Below are 25,714 nucleotides of genomic sequence, written 5' to 3' on the forward strand. Positions count from 1 at the left end.
CACATGCAATCAGCAGATAAGTGAATTGACTTGGAACCAATTGTTATGTGGACATATTTTTCTAGTTACAGCTCTCACTGTTGCAGGGCTAACTGAATTTCTCTCCCTTTTGCTTTCTCCAGGTATTCTGTCTTTACCTGTCTCCTAGGAGAGAAATCTGTAATTTGCCTGCTTTAAGACAAAGCTGTCAGCTATAGTATCCACTATTTCATGCTTCATAATGAATTCCAGCAACCATGATTCTTTTGTGACTGTCATGACTACAATCTTCACAAAAAATGTAATTATTATCAGGAGCACACTTGAGGAACAGTTATTTTAAAGCAGTAGCATTGCATGAGAGTTACATCAGTTCAGATTTTTTTTTTTTTTTTAATAACATGGCTGACAGGAACTTTTAATGCCTTAGAAGGCATAAACTTACAATAAGGGATGAAGACCACTCTAGCGGTCAACCCTCCAATCAACCCTTCTCTTTGAAGACATAAGCCTTTCAAACTTCTTATTGGTTTGGATGCATAAAGGTCTTTTCCAATCCTGCATTCTCTCTCAAGCTTTTGCTGGAACTGGTTTACACTAATCTAATCTTTTTGTTTTGCTCTAAAGGAAACTAAAAGCATGCAATCATATAGTAAATTTCTGATTGAGTAGAAATACATCTTTGTGTAGTAAATTATACAATAATCAGAGCAACACAGGACATTTATAAATTTCTGTCTGGTATCAGAGGCATTTACATAAATACAGCATGTTTGCAGGATCTTGGGGGTTTTTTAGGGTAAAAACTCTTATAGGCAGATGCTGTCATTTACTACATTTTACAAAGTCTACCACAACATGGTCCAAGTCTGGTTGGTTTGTGCATGCTACCACTGCATAAAAAGTAAGTAATAATAAATGAAATTAATAGCAAAAGAACAAAATTTTGTGCAACTCTGTGATTCAAGCTAATATATATGAATTTATGGTGGCTAGCAAAAGGGATCGAGGGCCAAACAATGACTCAGAAGACAGGCACATTAATTCAGTCCTGTATCCCACTGGGCAGATGCTCATGTGCCCAACCTGAGCCCTCTCTGCTTCTGTAGAAACCAAAATTCAACATGAGAACCTGTTCAAGTGATATTAAACACTGAAAATGAGTTTTCCAAATTCCAAGGAGGTCTTAAAGAGGCAGAGACTCAAATCTATTACTTCACTTTCAAACAGAGTGCAAGTGAACACCATTAGTTCCCTGAGGCATAAACCGCTGAAGCTTTAAAACTGCCTGAAACAGGGAAAACAACTCACTTGTTTATGTTCTCATGTTACATGTATTTCATGCGTGTGTGCGCATATGCACATATTTATGCAAACACAACTAGCTTTTTAAAGTGCAAATTATCTTTGTCAACATTTGCTAACTTTATTGGATTTTCAGCAAATTTCCATTTTAACTGTGTACTAACAACCTCCCTGTCAGAGCCACAGTATTCCTGTCTTCTGCAATTTCTTCGAGTTTTTAACAGGTCTCAAAATATGTAACATAGGTACTAACTAGCATTCTTCTGATTTCACTGATAGAGCAAATCAGGCACTGAGCAAGGAATTGATTTCCCTACAGTTACACAGTAGGGTGCTATAGGTCTGAGAACAGAAATCAAGTATTAACCCAATGCCATAATCTTCAGTGCATCCTGCTGAAGAAACCATGTATTTTGCATTGCATCACCTATAGTTGCAGAAACACAGTCCAACAAAACTCTTGAAAGTAAGCTACACGCTTTGTGATTATTTCTCACTCGCATCTCTGAACAGAACAGATACATAATACAAGCCAAAAAGCCTTAAACCAACTCTAATCAGCTAAGAGGTTTAATCTGCCTATTTCAACTATGTCAGGGTGTGCACTAGTGAAAAGGAGCACAAGGCTCAGAACCTTCCATTTCTCAAATCCAATCTGTGTTCTCAACCAGAGTGAAAGTACTGCCACCAACTAAACAATCTCCTCATTTTCTCCAGCTGTAAATCAGGAGTAATAAATCCCCAGCAGCTTTTTGAAGAATAGTTTAGTCAATGTTCAGACTGCACAGTCTAGAGATCCATAAGGGCTATGCTTTCCATCTTTTAAAATAAAACACTATCAGCTTTCATAGGAAAGCACACACATGTAGAGAGTGGTTTTACTTCTGTATTGCTGTTAGAAAAATGCCCCCTCCCCCCAAATGTTTCTTATATTAAAACCTATGAAGTCTACGTGGCTAGATATTCACAAAGACTATAAAACAACCTGGCAGGGTCTGGATGAAATTCTATCTTCTTTCTTTTCAGCCAGAAGGATTGCAGCTAAACTAAGAAGCGATTAAGGCACAGGATTTGAACCAGAAAAGATAGTTAAAGTTCTTTAATAATGAAATGTGAAAAACCGTTTCAACATGTGAAGGATGCTGGAAACACAACGTAAGTTAAACTCCAGCCTAGAAACAGAAAGCGGGATGTTTAGAGTCCTAACTACCACATCAGACAATACTGAAATGTCTGTGTGCAGAGTGACACTACTAATCCAGGGAGCACGACTTTTCCTGGCACTGCATGCACTGAAGCATCTGGCACCAAGAAGTTAAAAAACAAGTAAGAGAGATAAAGCAACCCCCGACTGCTGTTTTCAACAAAAGCTGATTAGCCTTACCTTGGAGACAGGGAGTTGAAGCAATACTGGTTTGTTATGCTCTTGCCCAGTCCTCCATATTGACAGATTGAGAAGTGTAATACAATACCTATACTGCTATTATGTAGCTGGCCACGAGAAGTAAAGCAACTTCAGATGGGTCAGAATAAGGCTTGGAGACAAAGTAAAATCCCCTAAATCACCAAACCAGCCCTAATCAGATAGGGGGCTGAAACAACCATTTCAAAATACAATTTAACTGTAGTAATCCCTACTATATAAAATGAGGGTCTGTCTGATGAAAAGAGGAGGTTTGGCCTGATAATCTGCATGTTAAATTCCAAATCTCACCAAATGAGGTTGCCTGTCTGCAAGATACAGAAGCAACTGAACTGCTGCTCAATAGTACAGGATTTATAGGTCAGTATTGTCTCCATTTATAAACTGGCAGCATAAACCTCCTTTACATCAGCAGAGAAGAATCTAGCAAATCTAGCAAAATTACAAGTTTTTGTAATCAACTTCTAAAAGCCTACTAAAGCATGTTTTCAATTATTGCAACACCACTTGGAAATCAAAAGATAAGAATCTTTAGCATATTGGTTGTTCATTACCACCCTTAAACCTCATCATTGTCACACCACCAAATGTATATGTAAATGCGGTGACCTTCAGAAACAAGATACCGTCAACAGAATCAGGTAAATGCACACATGCAGATAGCTAATATATGTGCACTCCTGTCTGACAGCAAAAGAAAAAAATCAGTGAACAATAGAGGATAATCATTAATGGATTTGTAGATTGTATATGTGTGTATTTAGTACCCAAAATACCAATCAGAAAAATGTGAAACAACAATTTTAAACCTATTCAGGACTGCAGATGAACAACAGCCAGGTCTTTTCAAATTCAGCAACAATAAAATATCATCACATTCTTCTGTTTATATAACTTATTCTTGTTATCTGCCCTAAAACCTTGACCACCTCAGACACCACAGGGACAGCACAAGAGGTCAGCATAGCTGGAGGTGAGGACTCAAGTAGTTCTCACAGGCTTCATGGCATCCAGGAGCCACACAGTCATCTGATGTGCACCTCACCTGAGCCACACTGCAATAATAAGGGAGGAATGATGTGCAGGGAATCCTGGTATGTGCCCTTGCAGAGTCTTGCTCCTTCACAGCAACAAACTGCAGAAGCTCCTGTAACTCGTGTCACTACTAAGTCACAACTGGATCTTGCCACCTCCCTTTGCTAAGCAAAATGGGACCACAGGAGTACCCTAATCCACCTCTAAACTCTTGCCTGCCCAATATACAGCAGACACCATAGAAGCCCCAAAGTCTGTCAGCATATGAGCAATTCACACCTAAAACTTCAAAATATTTCTCAAACTAGCCAGCGTTCAGCATGTCTTTCTGTTTAAAACCTACATCTAACACATGTGCTTCGTAACACACCTTAAAACTCAAGAAAAAGGTCTGTTTTGATCTAAGGGGTGTGGAGGAAGCAGACTCTAAAGCTGCGATCACCATGGGAGCAAAACAGATACAAAAGTAGCTGGCACCGCAGGGGGATCAGATGGTGAACTTTTCCCCTACAGCTGTCACACAGCTCACAACTCCTGCTTGGTGCTGTGCAAGACACAACACGCAGCCAAACCCTGTCCCAAAGAGCTTAATATCTATGGCCACAAAATGATGCACGTAAATGGCTAACTGCTCCCAAAGAGTCCTCCTGAAGGTAACTGTGGTCTACTGAGACGCAGCAAACGGTTTACATGGGCGCAGCTGTGTTGTGGCCTGAAAAACAAAGCTGGCCCAGAAAGAAAGAAGGTTACTTAAGGTGGAAAGTTGACACAGGTATTTAAAAAAAATCAAAATCTCAGTTTTTCTAGACTTACGAAGAACTGCATTTTCAGCCACCTGAACTCATCAAAAGGAAAATACTGAAAAAATGCTACAGCAAGCATCTCTGTAAAAGACTAAAGTAAAATACATATGGGAAATAGCTGCCTTATATAAAATACAACAGTCTGACAAGTGTAGGTAGGTGCTAATTTTAGTGGCAAACACTGTAATCTTGGTCTGATCAATTATCTCTGTCTATACTGGGTGCCTCCGCCCCCCACAATACGAAGGGAAGTAGCAGTCTGCTGGCAGCAGCAGACTATCTGCTCAGCAACTCATCCAGGGGGAAACAGAGGTCTTAAGATTTCCTGGTATGCACAGCCCATCTCACAACTGAAATCTGATAAAATACAGCAGATTCCATTAAACTCAACTGAAAGACTGCCATTAATTTTACAAGTTATCTACAGGTATATAAAAATGTCCTAGATTCAGGGACAGATCTTAAGGAATACTACATAAAATGGAAGGAAAGCAGCCAAAAATCTGTTCTGAGTTTTATATTGTGTTCCTACCTCTGGTGAGAAATGATGCCTTTTGCTTTAGATTCAGGGTATGACAGCAGTTTAATAGAAGGCCCACACACCTCTTTTAAGACTTTTTTTTTAATTTGCAAAGAATCGGGTGTACTGAAAGTAAAAATGGAAGAGATGACTCTGATTTTTTTTTTTTTTTTTAACAAATACAGCTATATGGCATAAGAACTTAAAATACCCAGGCTCAAATCTCAGCAATCCACTAGCTATCCTTGTGGAAAGCCAAGTGAAGATTTGTGCTCACAGTTGTATCTCAAGGTTTTGACTCTGAATCATAGGCTGCCTGCTCCCATCAGATGTGGCACTGTGGTACAAACCAACTTCCACAGAACTCGGGCTAAACATTATGGGTATTTGTATTTCAAAACAATATATTTGAAATACATATTCCCTGCTTGCCAGAAACTGAGAGCTAGTCTGAGAGCTGAAGACAACACACACACAGAAAGCAAAACTGTTTACAGTGGGGATGTAGCAGCACACTTGTTTTCTGAGATACTTTTTGATATGTTTACAGTTTCTGCAGTTTCGATTATGGATTAAATTCACTAAGATAAAGACAACATTCTTCCGCTGTACTTAACACTTCACAGAGAGATGCATGTATATGAACAGAATTCATATTCAATATATGAATTTGATTTCTACTGCACTGCTCATACCAACAGCACACTGCATAGACCATGCAGGCATTGACAGAGCTGTTGCCTGTGCAATAAAACACTGATTATATGATCTACGTTTCATGTAGTCCAAAATTCAAGTGGGGGACACAGAGAAACTGAATTACAAAGAAATGATGAATTTTCTTTTCCCTCTGACATCAGCATCTGCAACATCCATTTTGAAGACAAATATACTAGCTAAGTAGGAAATGTTTTTAAAATCTGTCTCATCGCTCCTTCACAGTCTAGAAATACAGAATTTGCACAAATACAGAATCTAATTTTGTGCAGTGTTTTTATAAAACAGAAAGAAGGCATAAACTTGATAATGAAACACTGAGATCAGCAGTTCAATGAAACTCAGATCTGCTTGATGCTTCTGCTGCTGCTGCTAAAATAAAGTTAAGGAGTAATCTTGTTTGCACATGCTTTAGATATCCCGGGCACCGTGCAGCTTCTTGTAACATTAATCACCTGGGTCACTTCTGTCACAAACATGGTCATTTTAACTCAGGTAATTCCTTGTTTCAGTGATTTAAATTCTCATTCATACAACTTCACTATAACACTTAAGATTGTGTAACCCATCAATATGGCCACGAAAAGCCAGTAATTAGGGTGCCAAGCTATTCAATCCTTATCTACAAAAATCTCCCTTTCAGAACTACTTCCACCTTCTTAAGTAGGAACTTATGTAAAAAAGGGCTCTACTCTCATTTTTCCAACCTAAAAAGTTGTATGCGATACTGCTGGTACGTGCGCTGAGCACTACTGGCAAACAGGAGCACTGATTGTTCAGGGGCACTGCATGCACATGTACAATTGCTTGTGTATATGCAGAGCCACTGTTCCATCCAGCACTCTTCTGTGGATGTACTGAAGAGACAAACACGTAATATATGACTCAGAATATAACATCCTAGCTAATACCTTGTAAATGAAATATTTAGTCGGCTTATATTGAGCATCTCAATTCAAAACATGCTTAAAAAATACACATTTGAGTGATTTTACGATTCAGGCTTTTTAGAGCCTTCTATCTGATTTAATTTCTACTCTTATCTGGGTTAAAAGTAACGAAACCTTCGAAATTTTTTTTTTTTTCAGATTAGTTTTAGTTTGGCTGAGTTTCAAAATCATCACACTGTCACACAAATGTTCACCTAATTACCAGCTAGGGAACAGCACAATGGCTGGAAAAGCCATCAGGGCAGGGCTGCTGCTTTTGGTGATGATATTATTTATATGAATGGGAATATGAAACCGCAGCCTAAAATAGATGGTATGAGTAGTGCTTTGGAGATCATTCTCCACTGATTACAGAGAAAGCCTTGATAAGCACTTCAGGCCAGACAGCAACCTGTTAAATGGCCATGTCACTCTCATTTTTATCTTGTACTTCTAACAGAAAGACACATTTATTTACAGCAAAGAAAACAAACATAAGCTAGAAGTTTCACTTTTAAATATTATAAAGATGTTATGATTCAAGCAAAAATCAATACTGGTGGTGACATAAAAAGTAAATGTGTTTGCTTTCAGGAATTAGAAATAAATAGCCTGTTATGTATTTTTCTGTGTAAAGTTACACAACTTTAACACAAATATTAATAGAAGTATGAAGTACATGAGAATATTCATTAAAATGAAAATGAGGATAGTGATTTTCAAGTCAGTTACGCTCCCATCACTTTCCTTCTCAATATTTATACTGGAGTTCATAGTTTGCATGTATTATCTAAGAAAGGTATTAAACACTGAACATTACAGTTTTTATAGTAACACACAGTAAGGACAGTGTGCTGGTTTTGGCTGGGATAGAGTTAACTTTCTTCACAGTAGCTAGTGTGGGGCTGTGTTTTGGATTTTGCTGGAAACAGTGTTGATAATACAGAGATGTTTTCATTATTGCCAAACTGTGCTTACACAGACTCAAGGCTTCCTCATACTGCCCTGCCAGCGAGGAGGCTGAGGTCACAAGGAGTTGGGAGGGGACACAGCTGGGACAGCTGACCCCAACTGACCAAAGGGATATTCCATGTATGACGTCAGGCTGAGCATATAAAGCTCGGGGAAGAAGCAGGAAAGGGGGATGTTCGGAGTTGGGGTGCTTGTCTTGCCCAGTCACTGTTACGCGTGATGGAGCCCTGCGTTCCTGGAGATGGCTGAACACCCGCCTGCCGATGGGAAGTGGTGAATGAATTCCTTATTCTGCTTTGCTTGTGCGTGTAGCTTTTCTTTACCTATTAAACTGTTTTTATCTGAACCCACAATTTTTCACACTTTTACCCTTCCAGTTCTCTCCTCATCCCACAGAGGGGGAGTGAGCGAGCAGCTGTGTGGGGCTGAGCTGCCAGCTGGGGTTAAACCAGCTGTTAGAGAGTAGCGTAGGGGAAAGGACAGCAGGATGACCATGAGCCAGCAATGTGCCCTCCTGGCCAAGAAGGCCAATGGCATCCTGGGGTGTATTAGAAGGGGTGTGGTCAGTAGGTCCAGAGAGGTTCTCCTCCCCCTCTGCTCTGCCCTGGTGAGACCACATCTGGAATATTGGCTCCAGTTCTGGGCCTCTCAGTTCAGGAAGGAACTGCTTGAAAGAGTCCAGTGCAGAGCCACAGAGATGATTAAAGAGGTGGAATATCTCCCTTATGATGAAAGGCTGAGGGAGCTGGGTCTCTTTAGCTTGGAGAAGGGGAGACTGAGGGGTGATCTCATCAATGTTTATAAATACCTAAAGGGCGAGTGTCAGGAGGATGGAGCCGGGCTCTTCTCGGTGATGTCCAATGACAGGACAAGGGGCAACGGGTGCAAGCTGGAGCACAGGAGGTTCCACATTAACATAAGGAAAAACTTTTTCACTGTGAGGGTGACAGAGCACTGGAAGAGGCTGCCCAGAGAGGTGGTGGAGTCTCCTTCTCTGGAGACATTCAAAACCTGCCTGGACGCGTTCCTGTGTGACCTACTCTAGGTGGAACTGCTCTGGCAGGGGGGTTGGACTAGATGATCTTTCGAGGTCCCTTTCCACCCCTAACATTCTGTGTGATTCCGTGAAACCATGACAGAGAGTTTAAATGAGTTTGCACTCATTAGCAAACATCAGAGAAGGAGTATGGCTGTTGGTAATAACCATGTGTTTGTGTTGTTTGTGTGAATCATTTTATTTACCAGTCATACTCATGCTCAGCCCAGAGATGACTTCACCTACTGAATCAATGGAGAACATTGACCTTTGAGATAAAAAAAGAAAACTGCCTTACTAGCAATACCATATAAGAGCATTCTTAAGAGAAGAATTATTAGATAAGAAAAATTGATCAAGCAAAATTTGTTAAAACATCTAAGGAGCTATCTGTTTTCTGCAGAATGAACTGTAGGAACTAGATGTGTATGCATGAATATTTCTGATCAAAGCAAGTACGCAAAAAGTTTAGCCTCACCTCAAGCTCTAGTCCTCAACAAAATGGCCTTTTATGCTCAACTCCTACAGGCATAACAGTTGCACAGCCAGCTACAGCATCCCTTCCATTCCATGCAGTCAGCATAAAGCAGGAAAAAAAAGATGGCAAGGCTGGAGGAATCTCTGTCAGTCCCATGGGGAAGAGTTTTCTGCACTAGGTACTGAATTAGTCTTATGAAAACCAGCACTGAGAAGCAGACCCAGCAATTCAGGTAGCAATGTTCTTTATCACACGGTGGGACAGTGTCTCAGTACCAAGATGAAGGAACAATCATCCCTAACAAATCACAAACAATGCTTAATATATCTGGACTTCTTTTATGTATTCCTTTAACCGTTTAATGGATGTGATTAAATGGAATTGTTACACAAATTGAAGAAATTACCTATATAACACAAAAGAGCTTGATGGGAAAAAGAGTAATTATTTACGTGCATTATAAACTCAAGATGACACTTTGACTAAATTTACTTATTCGGAAATTTTAATTTTACTACTACTTAGAGCAAACACAGCTCAGTTCTTCACAGCCTTTTTTCAAGAAAAGTTTACAACTTTTTCCTGTCATCCCTGCTTCCACCCTCCTTAGTCAAAGAAGTCTAAAAGCAGCTCTTAAAATGGACCATTAATACCAGCAATATTAAAGTTACATAATATCCAAAACAGAAAATTATGACCTCAAAAACAAACTCTAGATTAAACACCATATACACAAATAGATAAAAGATTTATGACAAATATATCTACAGGCAACAAAGGTGAAATTTAATGAACATACGCCATTGTGAACATTCCTTGTGCAATCAATGACAATCCATCATTCCTTCTTAAGGGTCTTATAAAATCCGAGTGTTTACCTTAGTTCCTCACTTCAACACTTTTGTGAATCTGGATGTTAAATATCCTTATTAGCTTGCTGAATATTACTTCGCTGGTCAGTATTAGTACAATTTTACAAGCAAAACTGTGTATTGGTTATGATGCAAAAGCTGGTGAGATTCCCTGTGCTTTCCTGCATATATGCAGTTTTCAGTGTTCTTTTTATTTTTTTATGGCATATATCTGAACTTTTGAAAATGTCTGAAAATTTCAACCTGAAGGCATCATTTAACCTCACTGTGAAGCCATCATTATAAAAATTAATATATCAATCAAGCCAAACGTTTTGTTGTCCACCATATTTCTATGCAATGTATTGCTATTGATTGTAACTGATAGTTATGGACACACAATGCAGAGGTTTTACATATGATCAAAACAGTACTTTTACTAAAATTTTTGTTATTAGGGAGTCAAATGATCTGTTTCAGATTGCTTTTTGTTTTATTAAAATAACGATTTTAAAACAAATTGATCAAAAAATTGCTGAAAAAGCACAGACAACCTTTTTGTTTTCCCCCAGGATGATCTATGACTAAGGAATTTCAAGCTTTAAAACTCTAGACTTAGTTCATTCTCTTGGTTTAATGTAAAAATAGTGTTAAGAAAACAGAAAAAACTCTGTTGGTTCGGGGCTAAAAGAAGCAACTGAAGTTTAACATGGAAAAAGAGAAGGAAAGTTAAAGGAATGGAAAAGGAGATTGACTTGTGGAGCTGGACAGAAAGAAGTGCCTTGTCCTTGACTGTAACAGAAAACACATAAAGAGGTATTTAAAACTAGGAGTTTTCTACCCTGTCATCGCCTGGTGATGTGTTTCTATGTTTGTTTTCTGTAATGCATATATCTATAATTAAGCCAACCCAATACAAACAGAACTCAGTTTTCTCAGAGGTGAACACTCAATAGACAGGCTGCCACCAGAAGCAGCTGAGGCCTGCTGAGGAAGCACTATCATGCTTCTTACTGTACGACCTCGTACTCCACACTTCTGCTTAGCCTTGTGTAATTATGAACTGCTAATAGGCTGCATGGTACGGAAAAAAACTTCACTGTACTGTTCTTCCTCATCCTTTTCCAGCTGGTAAGATGTAAGCCTTCCTGGGCACCTCCTTCAATATCGACTGTTCCACCACAGTACAGCTGACCAGGGTTTGATTAACATCTACTAAATTCTGAAGAGTTGGCTTTAGTAACACTATTTGCTTCACAAAGTCACATTTAAAACATACATAAGGATGATGTAAAGATGTGGAAAAGGAAGCAGTAACACCAGTTAAAAGTGAGCTCAAGCAACAACTACATAACAGGAAGATATTTTGCTTTAAACAATTGTTTTCAGATAAGCCTACTCTCCACTAACAAAAAGATATTTTAGGGGAATGGCTTGACAAAGGATAAGAAACCAACAGCACAGAAACATTTCTAAGCTTTCATTTCAGCCAAAGAAATATCAGGTGCTACAACACTTCTGTTCATGTGAAGTTAAACAACAGGATGACGTAGTTATAAATCCAGAGTCATCTGCTCTCCTAATCATTCTTATGGCTTACTATTTTTGTTTATGCACGACTATTTAGTTGCAACATGCAAAATACTAGGAAGATTTAAATTTTCATCAAAGGTACTATAAATAGTGACAGATTTTTTCTAACAAGTTTCTGAGCTTTGAATAAGCAATACTGTAAGAATCTTGTTCTTTCAATTTTTTTCTTGCCACTGCATTGCATATTCTTATTTATAGACTTGTGTGATTATTCCCTACCCATTCAAATTGCTCATTTTCTTATTTATACTCTCTTGTGATTATTCTCTACCTGCTCAAATTGCTCATTCTCATCTTTGCTTTAATCAGTGCTTCTAGAAATTGTTTTCTGTTAAAGTAGACAGCCTAGAAAGAGAACAGCAAAAGAACTAAGGCAACAAAAATAGATTTATGGATGAGAGAGGCCCTTAACTTTAACTATTCTCAGAGATTGACAGGAGAAATTTCACAGAGTGATATTTGGAGAAGAAATCCCCCTCCTAGGACTAAATGTCAAACTGAGAGGGTCACATACTCAATCTACAACTGCTAGTGACTCCACCTCAACTGCGGGACCAGAAAATCTCATCATTCTACAGTAATTTTTCATACTGAGTAATTCCTTTCTGGCATGCTATCCCATCAGTGCTGATTAATGTCAGTCTGCACAAAGCTAACAAGGGACTGACAGAGTCTACTCTATACAGGCTTGGGACTGCTCACTTCTCTTAGATGTTCTGACTTAGCTGCACTTACATTAAACTAGAATATAACAAAAATGAGTCCACAGAACAAATACAGGAAAAACGGTTATGACCATTTAGGGATCTAGTACTGGACCATTCCATTTGAAAGCCAATTAAAAAAGATGAGAGTCAGACAACATTTTCTCGTAACACCAATGTTGTAAAATAGTTTTCTGACTGATGAAACTGACAGTTTCAGTTTCTCTCTATTTGAAAATAACACAAATTCTCCAATTACAGCATATCAGTTTTATCCTAGCTAATGGTCTTTCCATCAGCTTCATCCCTTCAAAAGCTGGGATACCTCTACCCTGTGGATTGTGGTCACTTTTGGTTTTATTCCCAAACTAACTCATTCTCAGGCTCCATTCTGCAGAAAGCCAACTTGTTCCTCCAGGGAAAAAGGCAAAGCATGGCCAAGAAGTTAGTTTGTTCCTGATAGAGAACATGGACGCAAACCATGCCAAGACTGGCTCCTTCTGCCAAGGGCACTCCAGCACTGTTCCAGCATGCTATGTGTCCTCAGATGCCTTCACATCATGCCCGATGGCAAACTATCATGCCTCTAGCTTCAGTTTTCAAGAATAGCATTGCTGTGGGCTGTATTATTTCTGGCGCTTAGAACTGAAGAACCACATACACATATAAAACAAACAAAGAATATGTCAGGGCCAAAGAAACACTCCGTGAGCCAAAGGCAATGTGGTGTGGTCACAGCCTATCTGCTCCAGAGGGTGCCAGGGCATTCCCTGATACAGTACACAAAGACAGTACAGCCACAGCCTTTATAAAAGACAGGGAGAGAAGCCAATCAACTAAATAAATCATGAAGCACATCAAAAGGAGAGAAAAAAAATATATGAGGAAGGAAGTATGGAAGAAAAAAAAATTAAGTTTTTGTTCTTCACATTAATCTTCATGGAATAGTTTAGAAACCAGAATAATTATCTGTTTACAATGAGAAAAGCTTGAAAGAGGCGAATAATAGTTCTAGAACACTGTATTTGCCAATTGGGTATTTTAATAACATAACTTACTAGATAATGAACTCTGAACTAAACATCACGAATCATCATAAAGTTCATGAAATGTTCATAAATTGATACTGAGGAAACCCTTGTAAGAAAAAGGGTAAATATTTAATCAATAGTTAATTCAATCTTAAGAGCCCAATTACCTGTAAGGGAATTATAAAGAAAACACTATAAAAGAAACTGGAAGACTCGAGTTGCCATAGAAAGAGAACTCTAAAAACATGTCTGTACAGAAACACTTCCCAATCTGCTATACAACGGAATGTCAATAATTTACCCTACTCATTTAAATATGCATGCCTTTTCCCAGTGTATTTTAAGGCATTTTATTCCATAGAATCAATTTTTGAGGTTATCCCAAATCCAAAACAGATGGAAGATAATGAGGACAAAAAACAGAAAGTCAAAGCATAACCATAATTTTTAATACACTTTTAGGGATGAACAATTTGTCAAGCTGTGCTCTTGACAGAGAATTCACAAGATATAGGAAGTAATTTCTCCGCTAGTGTTTACAGCATAACTAATACCAATTAATACTCACCTAAATAATTGACATATTAGGGTCGTCAAGTCTGGACAGAAAAATAAGTGATATTTCTTGATAAATACCTCTCAGAAATATAATTTGTTATTAAGTAATTTGGTAGTTTAGAAATGTTAGATATTTCTAGTAGTTAGATTTTAAATTACTTGAGATACACTATGACAATTTAAGCCAGGTGAGAATACTTACTTTGCATACCTTTACATAAATGTAACCACTGCCTTCAAATGAGCTCTACTGTTCCATAAAAATGCACTGAACACGCTGAAGCCTATGCACAAAGATAGCAACTTATATATGTATTTTAAAGTTCTCTTCAAAGACAGTTTGCATTTTTAGTACTAACTCCTTTAAATTCACTACACTGTTACTTCTTGTGAGTATTGGGTTTCAGTCCTTCATTTAATGGTCGAGCCGCTGAAGAATGCTTACCTCCAACCAACAGACAGTGCCTTTCCAATTATAATGGAAGTCCCACACATAATCATTAACATTGCAGAATCCCTTTCATATAATGATTTGCTGATTTTTTTTTTTTTTTGGAGACATCAAGTCTGTGCAGTGTGGTCTCTTCCCTACCAATACTCTTTATTTAAGTATTTATATAATACTCCAATTAACAGTGTCATATTCTTGTCATTTTTCCACACACACATTTTTAATTTCTTCAAAAATAGACACCTTTCTTGTGTTTCTTAATACTTCTCTGCATGCAATGACTTTTAAAAAATAATTGCCAAAAGTTCAGTAAGCTTACTAATTTCTTAAAGACTCTAATTTGCATATTCAAAATTTCCAAGTGAATCTTTACTCAAGGTAAGACAGTTTTCAATCACCTTCTAATCACACATTTTTCTATTCTTCCTTTTCCCCCTCAGCAATTTAAAAAGCAAAGTATACTTGATTTAGTCTACTTTTAATTAAAGGGCCTCTTTCCTTACAGGTTTTTCTTGATAATATTAGAAGTACCTTCTAGTGCTCTTGGCTCCTCCTACACTATCCTCCTACTCTTATGTTCTCTACAGAAAATGCGTGGCTAGTTTTATAGATTTTTCTTGCGTACTTTCCATTGCCAGTACCTTCTGGAAGTCCTTCTTTACCCCAGATATTTCTTAACAATTACACATAAAGTGCACGTTACGTTTTATGTATTTTAATGTGTTATATAAATTTGTCTTTTTTATGTATTGAGTTGAAACAGTTCATGATGTATAAACAATGAATCCTCTTCTTATATTATCAACATTTTCTCCCTGGTCATAGAAAGCAAACGCTCCTTGATATGTAAAGTGGCTTCTACTCAGCACCAGAAAGACTAAGAAAAGTGAGAAGTAAATGAAATAATTAGGAAAAGGGAGACAAACATGCTGAGCTCCTGGTTAGCAGAAAAGCCAACTAATAGATTTCCCTAAAAGTAGCAAACCAACTGATGAAGAAAGCAGCAAAAGAGATTCTGCTATGAAGGTGTTTGGACTAATGGGTCACAAAATATACAGGATAACTTGTCTCTAGCAACAAATGAACTCTCAAACTATGGCAAAAGGAAACTAAAATAAAAAAATCAAATCATGAACCATCATTTCAACTTGTGAAGTTCTCTGAAAGTACACATTTGTCATCCACTATATGTCACGGTAGGATGACTGTCACTTACCTTAAACGTATATTTACTAAAAAATATTATCTTGCTGGTTTTCTGTATCCTTACTCAGGAATAAGATGTGCTTCCGTAAATTTCATTGTCATTATTATTTGCAAACACTTGTAATATGCAAAGCCACTCAGTCAATCCAAAGAGGTGTTAACACTTCTAAAAATTGTTACTAATCCAAGTATGAGAATCCTCCCTTTAGCTTCAACTATGTATATATGCTTATAATTTTCACTTTTGACCACTGTTCGGTTTTGATCTTTCTTATTATTCATACATTTGCCTATGTGCCCAGACATTGATTGATCTTTTAAGGAACTGCAGTTGTACCTGACCAAATGATCTTTGAGCCTGGAAGAATACATCAGCTGCTCAGCTTTCATCAGAAGAGATATTCTGACACTCTGCTAATTTCAGAATTTTATTCCAAATATTATGTAATATGCATACTCATTTATTAAGTCATCTGTGTTTCTTCAACAATGACTAGCACCGTAAAGCAACTCAAAGGCCTTTGTCTTTTCCTTGTCAGAAGTTAGCTCCTTAAAAACGTCATATAATAGAAACTAGATCACTGTTCATCACACTTGTCACGGGTGTGCATGTGGAGCATTTACAATGTCCAAGCACTTTTTAGATTACTCTTCTCTGCTAACACCTTGCACATCTTTCTCAAAGTACTGTTTAGTCACTTATTTTTCTTCTGATTAGAGATGAGTCATACAATCTGGATCTAGACTGCTTATAAAAAAATCAAACTACCCTTCACTTACCAAGAGCAGTACTTCTTTTTCTAGTATCTAATTACTTGTTTTCTCAACCTTGTTTGTAACCATAGGATTTGTCTTACCTAACTTTACCCAGCTAAATGTTATTCGCACTATCTTAAAATAGGCATCTCTCATAACAGTGGGATGAATCTCCAGCTAGACATCCTTGTCTCTCTTTATTACATACAAAAAGAGCATAAACAGCTAACAAACTCAGCTAATAAGTGGCCTGGAGCAAGTAATTTGAAATGTTAAAATGGAAAGTGTAGAGCATTAGTTTACCCACTTGTCTCCTTGGAGACGCGATCCAAATATATATGCTTTAAAGCATTCTGAAACTTAAGTACAACCTCAAAAACAAAACTCCCTAAAATACAATCTCCCTCTCAAGCCTGCTTGGAACTCTCTACCTCTGGGAAGTTTCTGGCTTAATGGTGCATTGTTCTTTGTTGTAGGAGCCAGGTACACACTAATTCATTTGGGACATCATCTTTTTTCTTTCTCCTGTTTATTGTTAGCTATGTTTGGAAAACACTTCTTCCACTTATGAAGCCAGTTTTGCCTGTCTCTTCCACCCCAGAGCTTCCAAACTCTGTCAGCCGACCATGTTATAACGATTTTCACTTTGTTAGTCACCTGCACTGTTTATAACTCTCCCCTTCAGTGGTCTCTGGCCTCATTATCAGTTCACATTGGTTCCGGCAACTGAAGAGTTGCCAACTGGTTACTTTTGCTCTTTTAAATTATTCATATTGATTACTTTGACAAATATGACGTACATGTTGGCCTGGAAATGCAGACAAAGCAAAGAGAGGCACAAAATCTCCCTCAGTTTTTATTACACTGGCTACTCCAAGTTACCTTAAAAGGTATTTTAATATTGTAGACCTTTTTACACACTGCAAGCTCCACAGAACAAAGAATACATATTTCTCTGTGTAAACAGCACCCAATACATTTTGAAGAATATTTTAATACTAGCAATAGTATTAGGCATAGGTGGAAATCATCTCATGTCTTCTTTAATAGCATCCTGTGCCCATCTCAGCAAATATGGTTTCTTATTTTTTGAGCAACCTAACACTTCAGGTTTATCTTTGCCTTCCAGAAAAGAGTTCTCCACTGGCCTATCACACTTTCCTAAAGAATTAGATTATTTATAGCTTTTATTTCCCTTTTCTTCTTAACTGTTAAATCTACTTCTTCGATTTTGACCAAGTTACTAAGTGAGCACAACTCTGACATGCTAACTCAGTTCAATACCGTAAATACTGCATATCTTCTAAAGATGCTTATATAAAACAAATATAGGGTGAGTAAGATCTCAATTCAATGGATTAAACCTCATTTTAGGATCTTTAGGTGCTCAGTTCTGTAAGGGTTTTTTTTATATATAATTAGACAACTAGTAACACAGAAGTGCATGTAACTTTCGCAGTCTCTCACAATGTTTGCTGTCTCTGTTTCCCAGGGTTTTTAATAGCATCAACCTTCCTCCTCATCAAGACTTTTTTGGAACGCATCACTTACTTTGTAATACGGTCAATGTTAGCGATTTGCTTCTGGTTCCGGATTATTTCTATAGCTGCCCAAAGATGCTGGATAGCCTTTGTATCTGCCTGTCGCCTCTTCGTTAAGCGTGCCATGACCTGTTTACTTGGTCAGCTGCAGCCGATAAATAAAAAAAATACACCAAAAAGTTAATCATGAATTATGAAATGGATTACATGATGATCATATTGCAATAAATATGATTACAAGGAAAAATCTGTTAACCTATAGCAATTCAATTTGTATACAGCAGCATATTTTCTTATGCTGAAAGAGCAGTGAAAAGCAAAAAAAAAGTCGTTTACGAGAACCTCTTTCACATCACATCATCTATACAGAAGACAAAAGACGAGCAGTAAAAATTATCAAATCAATAGCAAACGACTTAGCTTATCAAACTGGTTATGAAAAGTCACTTAGTTCACAACTTGGTCCCCTAAAAATTGGTGAAAACCAGAAGCTACCCTAGCCTGAAGCTTCCACACCCTCCTGCATTGCCCAAACCCCTTAAAAAGGGCGAGTGGTGCTTAACTGCATCACACAGTGTAAGCATGAACTCTGACACAGAGAAAAAGCTGGACTCACAGTTTAGTACACAATATAGTTCTCAAAGTATTATTTTCATATTTTTATCATTTACAACTACTTAAAAAAATCCATTCTATGAGAAGAAACTAGAAGTATATTTTCATGGATGATAAATATTTAAAAAAATATTTTGGAGCAATTCCATTTTCTGTAACCTGCTAAAACCCAACAGGACCAAAGTGCTTCTGATGGCATTTACCCATCTAATCAACCCTGAACGGGAACATAATGAGCATCTGGCTTTGTTTACAAATTTTCCAAAAGCTCGAGGCAATGAGTACAGACAAGCCATAAATCGCCTACAGCTCTACTACAGGCACAGAATCCCTTTTTAAAAGCTTAACGATGCATTTTGATCACTAAATAACTTTCTTCCAGTGCCACCACTTTCTCAATGAAAAAAATGACTGATTTATGACTGCTACCAAGGTCTATAATTTATTTTAGAGCTCTGTCCTCAATATGAACTCTGTGGTATGCACGCAGACATTTGTAGCTAGCAGAATATTAACTTCAGTAACCCAAAATAATATTAAAAATGCAAAAAGACTACACCATCTGTGCAATGTTAAAGATGGGAATTTAAGTATTAAAAGTGTCCCTCCTCTTAAATTCAGAAAAATTAAACAGATTCAAGTATTCCATCAGTTGCAGCAATGTAATTTTCAAGTTCATGGGACCTACAGGTACTTCTCAAAGAGGGCTGTCAAGTTTCAGGTCCGATATTAGCTCAGCAATGCTCACTCACTCTACAGGTGTAACAAAATTAGGTGCAACGTTCTATTATTAAGGAGAACAAATGATTTAACAGCATTATGCTTAACATTATGTAGTCCATTTAAAAAAAAAAAAGAAAAGTGAAGTGATATGGGCACGTCCAGGTGTGTGAGGCATCTCTGGCTGCTGGAGATAGCAGGGAAGGGCAGAACAGAGCAGCGCTCACAGAGACGTGGTGTGGTCACACATTGATGCCACATTTCTGCTGTAGAAACCTCTTCCTGCTGGGATTTAAAGCAAGGGCAACTGGATGGATCTCTTAGAGCAGAAAGGCCAAGAACACATTTTTGAGGGAAGGATAAGAGGGAATATGACAGACATACAGCTAAGAGTGACAGTCAGTAGATAGCATCGCCTAAGAATGATTGAGAGAAAGAAAGCCTCTGTTGGGAGTAGTGGGAAAAGACACTGCATCCCTGTGAGCTTCTCTGCATTCATTACAGAACATGAGGCCATTACAAGTAAAAAGAAACCTCATAATTTGTAAGAGAAACATACGATTAATTGTAGAATTTAATTCTTAAGGAAAATAGACCTGTAAAATACAAGAAGAGGTTAGACACTAACACAAAAAAGGACAATCTTTACAGCCCTATTATCTTAGCATAAAACTCCTTTCCTAACACAGAACTGACTAGAACTTAAATAATCATTTTTATTCTAGCTCTCTACAAACTATTTGCTTTAAAACTTGTTAGTCAATATGGCAGTCAACAGACCAGATGCGGAGCCTCTTACGCAGTATCATGTCCACATGCGAGGATCAAGGAGCAAACACTCATCCTTCTCGACCCTGGTATCAGCGTGAAACAACAGACCAGCTCTCAGCTCATTTTGCAATAAATGAAGTGGGTCCTGTTATCCCAACTACTTTAAAAATAGCCGTTATTTTTGGCAGCCTGGCATGTGGCTGTCCGTGTGAGAGCCGCACTCCGCGTGCCTGGCAGAGGGGGAAGGAGGTGGTTTCCTCTCACACCCCTGTGATGCCTGGGCCTGAGGGCTCCAGCACAGGGCAAGGCCCCGTGGAACCCATCTGCTGCCTCAGCATCGCACAATGTCCCCACTGTGCAGCCGAAGGAAAGGCCGACCCTTGCGGCTAAGGCATTCCTTCTTGTGTCTCCAGAGCAGGAGAAGCCCCTGTCCCAAGACAGGGAGAAGAGTGAAGGATGGCTGCAATTACAAGTTCCTGAAGCCCTGTGGTTGCAAAGCTGCACCTAAGATGGCTGCCAGCAGGCAGAGAAAGGCCTCTCTCAGCAAAAGTCCTACAGGCTCCCCATTTCCTTTGGAGCACGCTTTTGGAACGAATTTCCCAACCATCCCCCGCTCCATCTTTATTGTGCTTTGCTGGCTTGGAACATGCAAACACTATATGCCCTGTGCCATGGCTAACTCCAACCCACAGTACGGGCGTGCGCCTCCCAGGCCCCAGCCGCTACAGGGTGGTTCCCTCCATGGGACCAGACTGGACCTGGTTTGAAATAATGCCTCCAAAACGCAGCTGGTTGGGATGCCTGCCCAAACTGATCCCTCCTGTCTGGTCCCCTGCTCCCCACCACTGCTCACATAGGCACAGCCATGGCTCTTCACCCTGTTTGTCCGGAAATAAAAGCAGTAAGAATTCTGACACGTAGGACACAATCACATCTGTTCTGTTCCTTTTTTTTTTTTATTTGTAAGACACAATCATTTTAGCCGGTGTTTTGCCTTCAAAGAATATATGTTTCATTTTTATAGCTTTGGTTTACTATTTAAGGGCTCTTTTGTTAAACTCAAGAGTTGACTCTCAACTATTGAAAAAGCATTTCGTATACACCACACTTCCAAAAATATAAAAACAGATTCATTTTTTTTCCAAAAAGTCCAGACCACTTTAGCATTATTTTAATCTTTTAATTGCATGGTGTAGAAGACATATAGAGCCTTTTCTCATTAAAGAAAAGGATTAAAAGATTGTGGCATATTTCTTGCTGCTCATCGCAGTCACTCTTCCTCCATGGTAAAACTAACAGCAGTCTACTCCCTGCATTCCTGCAAAAATACAAGCAGTTTTCTATATTATTATGAAATCTTAAAGATAACTTATATCAGACCATTAATAGTTCATAAAATGCTTTGGAATGCTACTTCCAAGCAACAGAAAATGCTCCCAGTGCTTCAACATGCACAACTTATTCATGCAAACAATAGTTTAAAGTTTAATGGGAGACATATTAGATTCTTAAAGCTATATTTATCACTCCTGATTATTTGCTTATGTGTGGGTGCGCATACACACATGCAAGAGAACAAGCATAAACATCCAGTGCGTGTAAGTATGTGTCAGAATCTATGGCTTAGAGGTCAAATACCGAAAGTGGCTGATTCACTCATACAGTGTTTTTAAAGAGGTCAGAACTCCAGAGACTCTCTTTAAAACCACAATACTGAAATGTACATTTACGTTTAAATGCTTGAAAATGTTTCTCATCCCCCCTCTTTTGATAGAGCATTCATTTCAATATCCTGGAAAGAAACCTAAAAGCTGAAGTAAACATTAATTTCCCACTTGTGATTTTCTAGCCTCATGCTTATTTAGCTATGGCATCCCCTGTCAATACAAAATTATTTGCTTCATGCCATTTCTGTCATATTCTGCTAGAAAGTTTATGGTAGGATACAGCTTCTTGGAGAAAGGTTGGCAAACAGAAGATCTCTAAAAATGTAAGAGTTTATATCAGCAGTATGTGTCTTAGGTTTTGTCGACATCCATGGGACCTGCAGAACATAAGAAGGATTCTCCTAACAAAAGAAGTTTTGTGTGGCTGACATGGCAGCTCTCACACTTCCATCACACATGCACTCACACAGGGCCCAAAGCAAATAATTTATCTTCTCAATTTTCAACTCTCTAACTGTTCCTCAGTGCAATCCAAGTAAGGTTTTACTGTATTTTAAATCCCTCCCAAATGTCCTACGTACAACATTTTGAAAAGTATACCATTTTATTGTACACAACTTCCCTCAAGAGCTAAATGTTACCCTGATTTCCTACAGGCAGTGTCAACAAACTGCGCTTTATCTTATGAATACACACAGCATGGCTTATCTTCTCAAAGCCCACAGCAAAGTGTGCATTGTTATGCAGTGACAACGTTACAGCAGACTCACCGTCGAAACAGCAAGGCTACTAGTTGTTAGACACACACTTGGCCAAATCAAATGCTGTACAGCTGTCTGTTGCAATAGTGGTAGATATGGAAATCTGCACTGCAAGTCAAAATAAACAAAAGATACCTTGCAACATGTCTAGGGATTTAGCCCAAGGAACCTCCTGACCTGCTGCTTGCATCCAATTTAGCAGATACTATTAGGTACTAAGTTTAGCTAGAAACTCTCCCTACAGACAGAAGTGACTGAAAGGCAGTCAAATCTTGTTGTGCTATAGCCGTTAAATACCATCGTCCACGCAAAATATGATGTCTCTGAAAATTTAACTAATGAATTGGACTTTGCACCGAAGCAGACGGTATTGCAGTTGGGTGCTGCTGCTCTGATGGGAGCTGCTAATTAAGAGCTGACAAGTAGTAGCTTGTTAAATCTTCTGCTCGTACTTCACTGTAAGTGAGGCTACCTGTGGCGCTCATCCCTTTCAGTGCAAAGTCAAACAGGTTAAACTTCATCCCTGCTACTACCCACCATTTGGCTGAGATTTGGTATGCAGTTAATTGCAATGGAAAGACAGTTTAAGAAGTTGATCCTTGCCACTGCTCAGCTGCTAGTTTCTGCCTTTCAGCCCCATATCCCTGCAGCTTGCTATTATTTCCTCCACACTACACAGTGAAAAGATTTCAGGCTCAACAGCAGGAAGAAGCTAGGCTCAGTCCTAGTTTTTGTGGCTTTCATGCTGTGAGACTGGCTGAGTTTGGGCAGTTAGGAAACTTGTACACAGACTTAGCTTCACATTTATATGCATATTATAATATGGGCTCTAGTACTTCTTAAAGCATAACTTTTTATAGTAAACATAAAAGTGTAGATATCGGCAGTACAAGTAGTTCCAAATGTTTAGTGCTTTGTTCTTTTATTAAATAGGAGTTTCCTATTAAAAACCAGATTATAAATTTGTGAGTTGGTGAAGAGTTTGGGTCCCTGGACTTTATACAGGTCTTTGCTGTACTCTGAAGTTCTGCAAGATTGTAGTTTACAATTTAAACTGCTGTTAAAACATATCTTCCATCACCAGTTTAGTGGGAAGGTAAACTCTTTAGTCTTCCCCTCCTAGAACATCTGAGACAAAAGTGGTAACGACCCTGTTTTTACAGATGGAAGGTGCACATGAAAATGTTTCGACTGAGCAGCAGAGAAGGTCATGCATAGGGGGGTGGGGAACAAGACAAAGTTTAACTTCAGGTTTGCCTTCCAGATCTAGTGATCCAAAAGTGTGGGGAGTAGCTGCTAGGGTGAGGACAAAGCTTTTGGCAGGAGTAATCCCACATTTTGCTTACCATTCACTTGTCTTCCTGAGAGCAGTTATTTCAAGCACAGCCTAGGATTAGCTGGGCACCTGGTAGCAGGAGACCCTCTTTTGCAAGAGTACAGTTTATCAGAAATAAAAATTCTGCATACAAAGTTATTTTCAAATGTTTAAGAATAAGCACGTGTTTTGGTATCATTAGATATTTATTCTGGACTTAATCCCAATCCACTAAAATCAACAAATGCCTTTCTGCTGACTTTCCAGTGTTTTGGACTAAACTTTCAACTGCTGACCACTCTTCCACATCTTAGGGAGGTGTTCAATGATGTTAGTGAACCTGAGAGATGTAACAAAAGCTTGTAGCTGAAATAGGCAAAATTTCTTTATTAATTAAACTAAACTCAGAAAACTAGACTATAAATTAATAGAAGTTACCGAATTCTTCAGTGAGCCTTTTTGTATCAAGAGATTAGTTCATGCTGTAATGCTGTCATTTTGGAAGTTACTAAACTACAGAAGATTTTTGGATGCTGAATGTGTGTCACTCCTAATGAAAATCTTTTCATTTCACTGTTAGATTAAAGTGTACACAGTCTATTCAAAAGAGATGTTTATTAGCATAATTACCCTAAATATTTCACATGTGCAAGTGTTACGTGCAAACCCACCTTCTGCATTTCCCGACTGCTAGGTTTGTAACCTTGATGTCAGCCAACTTTTTGAGTGAGGTTTTGCATAGCTCCATAAAGTGTAGTACAGACAGAAAGCTGGACTACATGAATACAAAACTGTAGTGTTCTGCTTCTTTCTCTCTGCAACTTTTTTTTTTTTTCCAAATTCAGTATGCAGAATACAAGAAAGCTTTGCTATTACCTTGTGCCATTCCCAGATGGCAGTGAGCCACCGTAGAAATCAGAGCCAAGGACACTACAGAATTAAAGGCCCCAAGAATACTTTTACTACACATACATGTAAACTCTATTTTAATCCTTGATACTGTGTTTACTTCATTTTGTATTGCATTTCATTCAAAATGACTAAGTAAGTGTCCTTCACTGAGGCTAAGGCATATGATACTGGAATTTCAAGCTCAGACATTCTGAATCATCAGTATACAAATAGTAGAACTCCCTTTCTTCTTCTTTTGAAACCAAACCTGGACTTGTTTAATTAACTCACCCTGCTAGAGAGAACTTGACACAAATGCTGAGGCACCATCCCAAAAGAGAATTTCTAAGTGTAAGTCAGTGTAAATGGAGTATAACGAAACCCGAGATGAAGCACCAACAACAGCTGCTGAGAAAGACAAGAGTAATAGCCATACACTCCAAACAAAGGCTGTCGAAGTGGGGTTTTTGCTACCTAATACAAATACATGTACACGGCTAACATGTAATTCTGTATTCTGCTGCCCCTCCAGCCAACCCCAGTCTGGAATTTCACAGACGATAGCAAATGCTGTCCTAAAAATTGGAAGGAAACTATCCTTTGTTCCCATCTGGCAGAAATCACTGAGTAAAACTTTATCTAGCAAAGTAAGTTTGGAGAAGGACACAGCTGCTGAGGCAAGTAATATAGTCAAAAGTGCTGCAAGCAGAGCCAAATCTGTTACTAGCAATGTAGCTACACCAACTGCTCTCAGTTGACTACTTTTTTTCTTGTAATGGTCATCATGTTTTACTCCAGATAATGTGCCTAGGAAGATGAAGCACATAACGTATTTTCTGCTGAAGATTTGTGTCAATACAATTTTTCACATGTAGAGGTTCCACATTAATCTTCTAAAATAAGCAGTAATTTCCTTACTATTTCCACTTATAATAGGTATTAAATACGTGGATAATCTTTTTTTTTTTTTTTTTTTTTTTTTTTTATAGCTAGTAACAAAATTAAGAGCTACATAGAAAAATCAAGGACCACAGGAGTTTTTGTTTACATGAGACAATGATGGTTCAAAGCTGCACCGGGGAGATT

At 38.3% G+C, this 25,714-nt stretch overlaps 1 protein-coding gene across 1 annotated transcript in view; it reads right to left on the bottom strand.

Annotated features, from left to right (window-relative positions):
• The window catches only part of ZMYND11 (zinc finger MYND-type containing 11), a 110,151-nt gene that overhangs the window by 46,107 nt on the left and 38,330 nt on the right, over window positions 1-25,714 (bottom strand). The window contains exon 2 of the mRNA XM_086467252.1: window positions 17,899-18,033. Coding sequence (XP_086323378.1) covers window positions 17,899-18,014 — 116 coding nt within the window. The 5' untranslated portion in view covers window positions 18,015-18,033. The remainder of the gene's footprint in view (window positions 1-17,898; window positions 18,034-25,714) is intronic.

This window comes from Leptosomus discolor, chromosome 6 (genome assembly GCF_034619465.1).
Source record: "Leptosomus discolor isolate bLepDis1 chromosome 6, bLepDis1.hap2, whole genome shotgun sequence".
In the NCBI taxonomy this organism is placed as follows: Eukaryota; Metazoa; Chordata; class Aves; order Leptosomiformes; family Leptosomidae; genus Leptosomus; species Leptosomus discolor.